Raw genomic sequence first — 13,077 nt, 5'->3', positions numbered from 1 at the left:
GCTGTACGTTGTGCGAAAGTTTTATAACTTTGTTTTTCCTCGTAGATCGGCAATTCCCTTTTTGACGAAGAAGGGGCCAAAATAATCAATGATCTGATGGCCAAAGCAAAAAAGAATGGAGTGACTATCACGCTGCCTGAAGATTTTGTCACGGCTGATAAATTTGATGAAAATGCAGAAGTTGGAGCAGCCACAGTAGCTTCAGGCATCCCGGCAAACTGGATGGTAAGTTGTCAAAAACGCTGCGATATTATTATGAACACCTTTTGAAGTCTCTGGTTACAGCAAAACAAAATGCACGGTAAATTAAACTCAACAAGGTCGGGCAGCATCTGGGAAAAGAGAAACAAGAGTTAGCATTTCAAGTAGTGCAGAGACGGTTCACCAGACTGATTCCTGGGATGTCAGGACTGTCTTATGAAGAAAGACTGGATAGACTTGGTTTATACTCTCTAGAATTTAGAAGATTGAGAGGGGATCTTATAGAAACTTACAAAATTCTTAAGGGGTTGGACAGGCTAGATGCAGGAAAATTGTTCCCGATGTTAGGGAAGTCCAGGACAAGGGGTCACAGCTTAAGGATAAAGGGGAAATCCTTTTAAAAACCGAGATGAGAAGAACTTTTTTTCACACAGAGAGTGGTGAATCTCTGGAACTCTCTGCCACAGAGGGTAGTTGAGGCCAGTTCATTGGCTATATTTAAGAGGGAGTTAGATGTGGCCCTTGTGGCTAAGGGGATCAGGGGGTATGGAGAGAAGGCAGGTACGGGATACTGAGTTGGATGATCAGCCATGATCATATTGAATGGCGGTGCAGGCTCGAAGGGCCGAATGGCCTACTCCTGCACCTAATTTCTATGTTTCTAAGTAAAGACCCTTCTGTATGGGTGATGTTTAGTTTACAGATACAGCATGGAAACATCCCCTTCAGCCCACGCACAGTAGTATAGTTTAAAGATACAGCGCGGAACCATCGAGTCCGCGCTGACCAGCCATCACCCCGTACACACTAGCACTATCCTACACACTAAAGATAATTTACAATCTTTACCGAAACTAAATCGACCTGCAAACCCGCACGCCTTTGGGATATAGGAGGAAACCCACACGGTCACGGGGAGAACGTAAAAACTCCGTACAGACAGCACCCGTGGTCAGCATGGAACCCGGGTCTCTGGTGCTGTACAGCAGTGCCACTTTTGAACCATCCATTGTGTCATGTGCCTTCCATTCTTGTGAATGAATGATATGCTTGTTATCTATTTTGGCTAATTGAGATTTTGATTTGACTTGCCCTGCGCAGGGCCTTGACTGCGGTCCGGAGAGTATTAAGAAGTTCTCTACAGTCGTGTGTCGGGCAAAGCTCATTGTGTGGAATGGCCCCGTCGGTGTCTTTGAATGGGACAATTTTGCCAAAGGCACCAAAGCTGTCATGGATAGGGTTGTGGACGTCACCAAGCAAGGTTGTGTTACCATTATTGGTGAGTACTGACTGAAATCTAATAGTCCCTTACAACTCCAAAGAAGCTGCATAGACTTGACAGCATTGGTTTTGTCTTTTTGCACTATTATTGTCTGTTTTAATGTGTGTGTGTTTGTACTGTGTATACACTGAACTTTTTCTCGTTCATTATATTGTTTACAGAGCACTATGTTTACATATTCTGTTGTACTGCTGCAAGTGAGAATTTTATTTAAGAAGGAACTGCAGATGCTGGAAAATCAAAGGTAGACAAAAGTGCTGGAGAAACTCAGCGGGTGCAGCAGCATCTATGGAGCAAAGGAAATAGGCAACGTTTCGGGCTGAAACGTTGCCTATTTCCTTTGTTCCAAATGATGCTGCTGCACCCGCTGAGTTTCTCCAGCACTTTTGTCTAGGTAAGAATTTTATTGTTCTATCTGGGACATAAGACAATAAAATCATTCTGCCGTCTTTGTGGAGAAAGATGATGCTGTGTTTCTCCAAACTATTGATATATATTTGACCATTTTGTATATAGGACTTGATGAAATGCAGTGCAAAATGTGTAAAACTTAATGTAATAGTCATGTTGGATGCCGAGTGTGTTGCCGACAGGGGCTCAAAACAGAATCTGGTGCCGACTGTGCAGAAATTCTTCCCAAAAAATGATACATTGATTAATAGGAAATAATTATCTTTAAAATGTTTACGATAAATATCACTCTTAATTGGGGAGGACCGACGAAACTGCGGAAATAATTATCTTTAAAATGTTTACGATAAATATCACTCTTAATTGGGGAGGACCGACGAAACTGCAGATAGATGCTGGTTTACAAAAAAAAAGACCCAGAGTGCTGGAGTAGCTCAGCGGGTCAGGCAGCATCTCTGGAGAACATGGGTAGGTGACGTTTTGAGTTTTGACCCTTGTTTGGGCTGCAACAAGAAACGTGACCCATCCATTTTTTCCAGAGATGCTGCCTGACCCGCTGAGTTACTCCAGCACTTTATGGTGTAAAAAAAGTTTTTTAAAAAGACACAGTTGCACAGTGGCTTTCGAGTAGAATTGTGCCCCTGTGTTTCATGACGACAGAACCTAATTTCTATGTTACTATGTTTCTAAGAAGTAATCGTACAAGAGATGGTGAATTGTTTGTAGCCCGTGTACTAAAGTTGGTAAATCAAGAATATAGCTGGACTACTTTAGCCTGCACTTCACACCCAAGTTTTATTTATTTCCAAGAGGATAATTGGGCAGACGGGATAGAAATGAGGATATTTTCTACTCTCAATAAAGTCTCTGTGATCAGCTGTGTCGTTGCGAATGTTCAGTCTTAAAAAATTAATTTGCTAATTTGGGGCAGGCGGGTCTCGCAAAGAGGCGAGGTCTGTGAATGCTAGATATATATCAAAAGGAGGTTCTGGAATAGTCTCTGAATTTTAAAAAAACTGTCTTCCTCAAAGACTGTTATTGGAGAAGGGCAGGGGTGGAGTCGCAGTGATACAGTGTGGAAACAGGCCCCTTCTGCCCAACTTGCCGATACCGACCAACATGCCCCATCTACACTAGTCCCACCTGCATGCTTTTGGCTCATACCCCTCTAAACCTACCCTATCCATGTACCTAAATATTTCTTAAACGTTGCGATAGTCCCTGCCTCAACTATCTCCTCCTGCAGCTCGTTCCCATCCATCATCCTTTGTGTGTTTGTGTGTGGGGGAAATAGTGTTATGCCTCGGGTTCCCATTAAATCTTTCCCCCCCCCCCCCCCTCACCTTAAACCTATGTCCTCTGGTTCTTGATTTCCCCTACTCTGGGCAAAAGACTCTGTGCAGCTACCCGCATGATTTTGTAGAACTGGGACTAGTACAGGGAACTTGTTGAATGAAGAATTCCCCAGCATAGCTTTCACAAAAATAAATAAATAAATAAATACGCACAATGATTTATATTAAGTTATTTGGTTTCTTCCTCAATTGAACTTCTGGCCGACCATATTGGACAGCTGCTGTTTTATTGAACTAAAACACTGCCGAGGGAAGATGATAGATTACCAACCTTCTATAGGCGTTAGGGCAGACGGGAATAGGGTATAACGGGATACAGACCCTGTGCAAGCAGACTGGATTAGTTTACATTGGCATCATGGTGGGACAAAGGGCCTCTTTCTGTGCTGCACTAATCTACGGTCTGACGAAAGGTCTCGGCCCGAAATGTCACGTATACCTCTTCTCCACAGATGCTGCCTGTCCTGCTGAGTTACTCCAGCCTTTTGTGTCTGTCTTTGGTTTAAACCAGCATCTGCAGTTCCTGCCTACACATTCTATGTTCCAATGTATTTGGGAAGGAAGCTAGCTTTTTTGATCTGTAGTCTACCTGAACAGAAATCAAGTGGTTAATTTTAGACACAATTCTTCTTACTTTATTTTTCAATAAGACATAAAACAGTGCAATTCTACGTGGATTTACTTCGGACTATGGTTTTATACTCTGCATCTATAATGAATGATGGGAAGGATGTATTAAAAAGCAATTATGGGTCGAGTGAATATATATTCTTCCAATCTGGTTCTTAACACTGACCAAGCCAAACGTTTGCTCTTGCAATCTTTAATGATGTTCAATGGCTGTAAGAGTTGTCATTGGCATGTTGGTTGAAACCCTTCTTGAACATTGCAGGTGGTGGAGACACAGCCACTTGCTGTGCCAAGTGGAATACTGAAGACAAAGTCAGCCACGTCAGTACCGGAGGTGGAGCCAGTTTAGAACTCCTGGAAGGTAAATCCGAGTCTTTCACTGACTTCTGCTTTCAGCTTACAACCCAGTGGGATGAATACTGATTTCTCTAACTTCCAAGTATCCCTCTCCCTCTCCCTCTCGAGTCTCATTGTCTGTAACTTATTTTCACCAAGCCCACAGCTAACAATGGCCTGTTTCCTTTATCATTGTTACTTTTTTGCATATCTTTCATTCATTTGTTCTTTATCACCATCTGTGTCTCTTGATTCCCCTTCCCCTGACTCTCAGTCTGAAGAAGGGTCTCAACCCAATACGTCGCCTCTTCCTTTTCTCTCGAGATGCTGTCTGTCCCACTGAGTTACTCTAGCTTTTTGTGTCTGATTTTCTGCTTTGAACTTAGTTTGACAAAGACAACAACTAACTAACATCTCAACATGATGAATGCTGCCCTTCAGCTTCTGTGTGATTATCCACACTTTTGTCTTTGGGTTGCACTTGCCAAGTGAGGTGATGGAAATGGATATGTTATATACGCATGTGGGCAGATGTGTTCAGGCAGGGAATAGAAGTATACACCTCATGTGCAAGCGGAGGGGATTTGTTTAGTTGGGGCAACATGGTGGGACAAAGGGACTGTTTCTATCATTTAAAACCATGCATAAGCAAATAATAACACCATTGAAAGTGATGGTTGACAAAAATAGTGGTGGAACGAAGCGGGTGAGGCAGCATCTATGGAGAGAAGGAATAGGTGACGTTTCTGGTCGAGACCCTTCTTCATAGAAAATGATGTTCATTCTCAAGTCTCCACACTACATTCTACGGCAGGATAAGTTGGGCGGAAATTCTCCTCAAGTGAAGAAAGATATGAAGGCGGGGGGACTTGGGATAGTTAAAGGAAGTGTCTTGAGGACAATCTGTTTTACAGTCAAGAAGGTGCTGAATGTCTTAAAAAAGAAATAGGAAGGGTATAAGGGGCGTTCCTCAGTGGAGACAGTGGACTCTGTCTGATGAAGGGTCTCGACTGGAAACATCACCCATTACCTTCTTACCAGAGATGCTGTCTGTTCTGCTGTTACTCTAGTATTTGTGTGTCTATCCAAGGTTTAGAGGGATATGGGCCAAACGCAGGTCAGTGGGTCTAGTGTAATGGGCTATCATGGACCAGGTGGGGCTGAAGGGCCTGTTTCCATGCCGTGTGTCTCCGTGACTATGGAATTCATTTACTTCAATCGGTTAAGGACTTAAATAGGTTTTTTTACAAAAACAGCCCAATGAAATTTGAATGAATGAATAAGTTTATTGGCCAAGTATTCACATACAAGGAATTTGCATTCGTGCTCCGCCTGCAAGTGACAACGACATACAGTGACAGTTAGGAATGACACATAAAACATTAAACATTAATAATAATAAAATAATAAATAAATAAAATAAAAAATACTTTATTGATCCCCTCAGGGAAATTCAGATGTCCAGAAGCCCCCAACCAGCAAACCCACAGATTCAAAACAAACGCAGACAGAAAATACATATAATACACTGTGGACACTACCTGAGAGCAATAAATACTTAAAAAGACCAATAATAAACAATTAAAAATTAAAAATTGCAAGAATGCATCCCCCTACAGCCTAGCGGTCTGAATTATGAAATCTAATGGCTGCAGGGGTGAAGGATCTCCTGAACCGCTCCGTTCTACAGGGCAGGGAGAGGAGCCGATTGTTGTTCCGAGTGCTCTTTTGACTCTCCAGAATTACATGGAGGGGATGCCCGGGGTTTTTCAGGATGACCTGCACCTTGTGCCTCATACGCCTCTCAAGCACATCCATCCCAGAGTCTACTCTCCCCTCCAGCACTGAGCTAGCTCGTCTAACCAGTTTGACCAGCTTCATGATATTATTCACCATAATAAAACATTATTGATTAAACATGTGAATTAAATGAAATACCAGAGCAAAAGGAGGCTACAGATTTTTGGTTATTGAGTAGAGCTATTACTCGTGGGGGAAAAAGCTGTTTTTGCTTTGACAGTCCGGAGTCGCCTTCCAGAGGGAAGTGATTCAAAGAGTTTGTGGCCAGGGTGAGAGGGGTCAGAGATGATCTTACCCACTCACTTCCTGGCCCTTGCAGTGTACAATTCATCAATGGAGGGAAGGTTGCAGCCAATAGCCTTCTCAGCTGATCGGATGATTCGCTGCAGCCGGATGTCTTGCTTTATGGAATTTCTAATATTCTTTGAAAGTGTCAGGTTATTGCTGAGCACAATTCATTAGATTTTTGTGAGGCAAAAAGTGAACAGAATTATTGTGGCTATTATGGTTGCATGATCATAGTGTTGAGAGCTCCCACAGATTTCAGAAAACTACCTTGGGTCCTGAAATCCTACTCTAACCACTGGTAGGGACATCAAAGAGAACTTAAAATAGTTTGTGTTGCTTTCCTCCTCCTTCATGTCTAATTTTCCTTTAATTTAGTTTAGTTTAGAGATATAGTGTGGAAACAGGCCCTATATCCCACCAAGTCTAGTGCCGACCAGTGCACTAATCTGTGTACCATTTCCAAGTTATTCCAGTTTTGCATCCTACACACTAGGGACAATTTCACAGAAGCCAATTAACCTGTAAAGCTGCACATCTCTGGAATGTGGGAGGAATCCGGAGCACCTGGAGAAAACCCACGTGGTCACAGGGAGAGCATGCAAACGCTGTACAGACAGCACCCGCAGTCGAAACCTGGGTCTCCGGCGCTGTAAGGCAAGAGCTCTACCACTGTGCCTCCCCTATTGGAAGTTGTAAATCTCCTTCACTGCTCATTTATAAATATGTTTGAATAGCTCGACAAGACTGGGAAGTGTAATACGCAGTTATTATTTCCCAACTGAATGAATGAATGAATGATACTTTATTATGACATCATAATAATAATACAGTTTCTAGTCATAAATACATACAATGATATTTTATGCGCACTGCCTGAGCGGATCTCCAACGTATCCGATAAATAATAAACAGTCTAGTGTTGTGGCAGTACAAAATATTGGCTATGGGGGCTGTATGTTCAGTGCAGAGTTCAGAGTGGTGATGGCCTTAGGGTTGAAACTGTTCATAAATCTTGTGGTGTGTGATTTGATGGACCTGTAACGCTTTCCTGAGGGCAGAAGGGCAAACAGGATGTACAGGATGAGATGAGTCCTTTAGAGCGCATGATGCCTTCCGCAGGCAACGAGAGCTATAGATCTCTTCCAGGGCAGGGAGGTGTGTGTTGGTGACCTTCTGTGCTCTGTTGATGACTCTCTGCAGAGTCTTCTTGCCAGCCGCAGAACTGTTGCCATACCACACCAGGATGCCCTGTCAGGCAGGACACTCTCAATGGAGCAGCGGTTGAAGGACACTAGCAGCTGTTGTGGCAAGTTGACTTTTCCTGAGTGATCTTGCGAAGTAAAGCCGTTTTACCACAACACTAATTTTATTATAACAAGTTTTAAAAAATGTATTCCTGGCAACCCCACTGATCATCTTCCTTTGTTTTTCACTTGTAGGCAAAGTTCTTCCTGGAGTTGAAGCCCTCAGCAACATCTGAGAACACAGGACATGTTGAGCCCTTTGCACACAAGCATTTAGAGTGTCGCGCCTCATGCTTTACAACATTCAAAGTGTAATTGTTTGTGTCACTACTGAAGACCTCTGTCCCATTGTAGGTTTGTGCGTAGTTCTACCATAGTTTTGATGTCCATCTTCTGTGTAATCGGTTATTGGCTGCATTAAGTTATTGGCAGCAGCTGTAGCACATGAGTATCACAGAGAAAGTTTACGGTTTTCAGTTTTACTGGAGATAGACTGAAACGACTGCTGAATAAATAAACCTGCACAAGCACTGGGCTCTCTTATTCAGAAACGCAGGCTGGATAAGGTCAACAGCAAAACCCCGATGGCCAATTCAGTTTATTTCTCTGCCTGAACTTATACAAGTTACCCTCATGACATAATATGGAGATGTTTGTTCACAAGATAACATCAAGCTCTGAATTTATACCATTTAAGAAGGAACTGCAGATGCTGGAAAATCGAAGGTACACAAAAATGCTGGAGAAACTCAGCGGGTGCAGCAGCATCTATGGAGCGAAGGAAATAGGCAATGTATCGGGTCTGAAGAAGGGTTTCGGCCTGAAGCGCTGCCTATCTCCTTCGCTGCAAAGATGCTGCTGCACCCGCTGAGTTTCTCCAGCATTTTTGTATACCTTCTGATGTTATACCAGTGGAGCAGCGGTAGAGTTGGTGCCTTACAATGCCAGAGACCCTAGTTCGATCCTGACTACGGGTGCTTGTCTGTACAGCGTTTGTACGTTCTCCCCGTGACCTGCGTGGGTTTTCTCCAGTTTCCATCCACAATCCAAAGACGTACAGGTTTGTAGGTTATTGACCTCGGTAAATTGCCCCTCGTGTGTCGGAGGTGAATGAGAAAGTGGGGTGATCAGTAGAACGAATGTGAAGGGGTGACCGATGGTTAGTATGGACACACGGGGCCGAAGGGCCTGTTTTCATAATTTATCTCTATACTAAACCCAAATCAGCAGCAGCGTGTTCTGTGACAAAATGACTTGCACGCTGATTCCATAATGTCACCCACAGGTCACAAGTTGGGAACATAATGGAATAGATACAAGATTCAAGATTCAATTTATTTGTCATTTGGACCCCTTGAGGTCCAAACGAAATGCCGTTTCTGCAGCCATACATTACAAACAAATAGACCCAAGACACAACATAATTTACATAAACATCCATCACATCGCTGTGATGGAAGGCCAAAAAACTTATCTCTCCACTGCACTCTCACCCCCCCGATGTCAGAGTCAAAGTCACAGCCCCCGGCTGGCGATGGCGATTGTCCCGCGGCCATTAAAGCCACGCCGGGTGGTGCGAGGTCGCACACCTGGTCTTGGTGTTAGAGCCCCCAGCGTGCGCTCGCAGAGTCCCGCGGCCATTCCAAGCCGCGCGGGGCGGTGATGTCAGGCCCCGCTCCAGGAGCTCTTCAACCCCGCAACTCGGGCGGGAGAAGTCGCTGTTGCGGGAGCCCTGAAAATAGTTTAGTTTATTGTCACGTGTAACGAGGTACAGTGAAAAGCTTTCATTGCGTGCTAACCAGTCAGCAGAAGGACAAGGCATGATTACAATCGAGCCATTTACAGTAAGCGGAGGTTGATTTGTAAGAGTGTCAAAGGTTATGGGGAGAAGGCAGGTGAATGGGGTTGAGGGAGAGATAGATCAGCCATGATTGAATGGCAGATTAGACATGATGGGCTGAACGGCCTAATTCTACTCCTATTCCTTATGACGAGGCATGATTACAATCGAGCCATCCACAGTGTACAGATACATGTTACAGTGAATGATGTGCATCACATTTAGTGCAAGATAAAGCCATTAAAGCCCGATAAAGATAGTCTGAGGGTCACCAATGAGGTAGATGGTAGTTCAGGACTGCTCTCTGGTTGTGGTAGGATGATTCAGTTGCCTGATAACAGCTGGGAAGAAACTGTCTCTGAATCTGGAGGTGTGAGTTTTCTATTTGCAAATATTTCCTAATTGCTTGGATGAGGATGGCTGCAACCACACACTGTGGGGGGGGCTTGGTATCATCGCGGACAGAGGAAGTCACTCGAGCTGCTCGTCTTTGGGAGTTTAAACACAAGTAACTTGCAGTATTGTGTGTGAGAAGCTGCAGACTGCACTGCACCAACCTGCCAAGCCTCTTCAGTAGCAGCCTCTGCAAGGGCCCATGGATGATGGATGCATTAGAACATCATTGTTCATGTGGACATCTATCACCGTTCCTTCGATTCTGGGGCCAAATCTTGTAACGTTTGTAATAACAATCTACTGCAGATGCTGGTTTATACCAAAGGTAGACGCAAAATGTTGGAGTAACTCAGCGGGGCAGGCAGTATCCCTGGAGAACATGGATGGGTGATGTTTCTCTCCCTATATTTAAGAGGGAGTTGGATGTGGCCCTTGTGGCTAGGGGGATCAGGGGGTACGGAGAGAAGGCAGGTTCGGGATACTGAGATGGATGATCAACCATGATCATATTGAAGGCTCGAAGGGCCGAATGGCCTACTCCTGCACCTATTTTGACAGATCTTGACTTGAGTCACCAGTCTATATTCTCCAGTCTATATGCTGCCTCACCAGCTGAGTTACTCCAGCATATTGTGTATATCTTGGAATATTTGATTTTGTGTTGAAATAACAGTGTGGGAAGAGGTCCTGGCCCAACAAGTCCATACCAGCTCTCGATCACCCATTGAAACTATTCTATGTTCTCCCAGTCTCTTACACTCCCAACACACTAATAATAATAATAATAATAATAATCAATTTTATTTATGGGCACCTTTCAAGAACACCTTACAAAAATTTAGCAGGTAGAGGAAAAACATGTAAGGGGAATGAAATAAATAGTAGAGACATGACTAGTACACAAAGTAAAGACAGAATTCAATTCAAAACACAGTATGAGGCAATTAATGCACAGATGAAAAGGGAGGGGGACGTGGGGCCAAGGATAGGCAGAGGTGAAGAGATGGGTCTTGAGGCGGGACTGGAAGATGGTGAGGGACACGGAATTGCGGATCAGTTGGGGGAGGGAGTTCCAGAGCCTGGGAGCTGCCCTGGAGAAGGCTCTGTCCCCAAAACTGCAGAGGTTGGACTTGTGGATGGAGAGGAGACCGGCTGATGTGGATCTGAGGGACCGTGAGGGTTGGTAGGGGGAGAGGAGGTCAGTGAGATATGGGGGGAGCCAGATGGTGGAGGGCTTTGTAGGTGAGGATCAGGATTTTGTAGGTGATCCGGTGGGAGATGGGAAGCCAGTGAAGTTGTTTGAGGACTGGAGTGATGTGATGCCAGGATTTGGTGTGGGTGATGAGTCGGGCGGCTGCGTTCTGGACCAGTTGGAGTTGGTTGATGTAGGTGGAGCTGATGGCAAGGAGAAGTGAGTTGCAATAGTCCAGTCGGGAGGAGATGAAGGCATGGATGAGTCTTTCAGCAGCGGGAGGTGTGAGAGAGGGTCTGAGTTTGGCGATGTTGCGGAGATGAAAGAAGGAGGTTTTAATGACATGGCGGATGTGAGGCTCAAGGGAGAGGGTGGAATCAAAGATCACGCCAAGGTTGCGGGCCTGGGGAGACAGTGGTGCCGTCGATGGTGAGAGTGGGGTTATTTTGCTGAGTGTGGCTTTGGAGCCTAAGAGGAGGAATTCTGTCTGATCGCTGTTGAGTTTGAGGAAGTTATGTTGCATCCAGGTTTTTATAGCTGACAAACAGGAGTTGATATGGGAGAGGGGGGGGTTGTGGGGAGGATTTTGTGCCAAGGTAGATCTGGGTGTCATCGGCGTAACAGTGGAAGTCCAGGTTGAAGTGGCGGAGTATCTGACCAAGGGGGAGGATGTAGATGATGAAGAGGAGGGGGCCGAGTACGGAGCCTTGGGGAACGCCTTGAGTGACTGTGGCTGTAGCAGAGGTCGTGGTTGTGGAGAGAGATGAAGTGGGATCTGTTGGAAAGGTAGGAACGGAGCCAGCTGAGTGCAGAGCCTTCAATGCCGAGGTCTTTGAGTCTGGTAAGCAGGATGTTATGGTTCACTATATCAAAGGCTGCACTCAGGCCGATGAGGATGTTGAGGGAACCAGTGTCAGCAGAGGTGAGGAGGTCGTTGAGGACTTTGAGGAGAGCAGTTTCTGTACTATGGAGGGGGCGAAAGCCAGGTTGGAGGGGTTCAAGTAGGTTATACGCAAGGAGGTGGGAATGAAGTTGCGATGCAACGATACGCTCCAGGGTTTTTGAAAGAAAGGGGAGGTTTGAGATTGGGCGGTAGTTAATGAGAGAGGAGGGATCAAGACCAGGTTTCTTTAAGATTGGTGTGACAGCAGCAGTTTTGAAAGCGGAGGGGACAATTCCTTGGGACAATGAGGAGTTGAAGAGATTAGTGAGGTAGGGGCAGAGAACGGGGAGGCAGGACTTCAACAGGGGAGTGGGGAGAGGGTCGAGGGAGCAGGTAGTGGATTTGGAAGAGCTGATGAGTTTGGAGATTTCAGTAGGGGTGACCAGGTCAAACTGGGAGAGGAGGGGTAAGGAGGTCAGTGGAGATGTTGAAAGGAGGGGCCTTGGTAGGTGGTGGAGTAGATGCTGGGGAGTCGGGTACAGGGGATAAAGATTGATAGATGGTGCTGATTTTATCAGCGAAAAAGTGGAGGACTGAGTTGCAGAGATCCGGAGTAGAGGTAGGGAGAGTGTTGGCTCGAGGCTTGAGGAGGTTGCCCACTGTGGAGAAGAGGGTTCTGTGGTTTAGGCAGGGGTCGGTGAATATGGAGGAGAGGTAGGCAGATTTTGCAGCAATGAGGGCATCTTTGTAGTCAGTGAGGTGGAGTTTGTAAGCTTCAAGGTGGACTGTGAGAGATGATTTCTTTGTGAGTCGTTCAAGTCGGCTACCAGTCTGTTTCAGTTTACGAAGTGCAGGTGTGTACCAGGGTGAAGATGTGTTGAAAGTTACGGTTCTTGTTTTGAGGGGGGCCAGAGTGTTAAGGGAGGTAGACAAGGTTGAGTTGAGATGGTTTGTGAGATCATCAGGTGAGATATGGGTTGAGTCCAGGGGGAGAGTGGTGGAGAGCAGGTCAGAGAGATGGTGGGGATCAATGGATTTTAGATTACGGAAGGTGATTTCTCGGAGGAAGCGGGGGCGAGGTGTCGGAGAAGGGATGGTGAACTGTATAAGCTTATGATCAGAGAGGGGGAAGAGGCATGGATGGAGGTCGAGTACCGGTTGATTTGTGGAGCAGACCAGGTCAAGGATGTGACCTTTGTCATTGACCTTGGGAAAGGTG

At 45.3% G+C, this 13,077-nt stretch overlaps 1 protein-coding gene across 1 annotated transcript in view; it reads left to right on the top strand.

Moving 5' to 3' along the window:
* The window catches only part of pgk1 (phosphoglycerate kinase 1), a 30,306-nt gene extending 22,229 nt beyond the window's left edge, over positions 1-8,077 (top strand). Inside the window, exons 8-11 of the mRNA XM_055643520.1 lie at positions 46-225; positions 1,303-1,480; positions 4,142-4,240; positions 7,743-8,077. Of these exons, the coding sequence (XP_055499495.1) occupies positions 46-225; positions 1,303-1,480; positions 4,142-4,240; positions 7,743-7,783 (498 nt within the window). The 3' untranslated portion in view covers positions 7,784-8,077. The remainder of the gene's footprint in view (positions 1-45; positions 226-1,302; positions 1,481-4,141; positions 4,241-7,742) is intronic.
* The last annotated feature ends 5,000 nt before the right edge of the window (positions 8,078-13,077 follow it).

This window comes from Leucoraja erinacea, chromosome 12, assembly GCF_028641065.1.
Source record: "Leucoraja erinacea ecotype New England chromosome 12, Leri_hhj_1, whole genome shotgun sequence".
Lineage (NCBI taxonomy): Eukaryota > Metazoa > Chordata > Chondrichthyes > Rajiformes > Rajidae > Leucoraja > Leucoraja erinaceus.
This window is presented reverse-complemented; position numbering and strand designations above follow the sequence as displayed.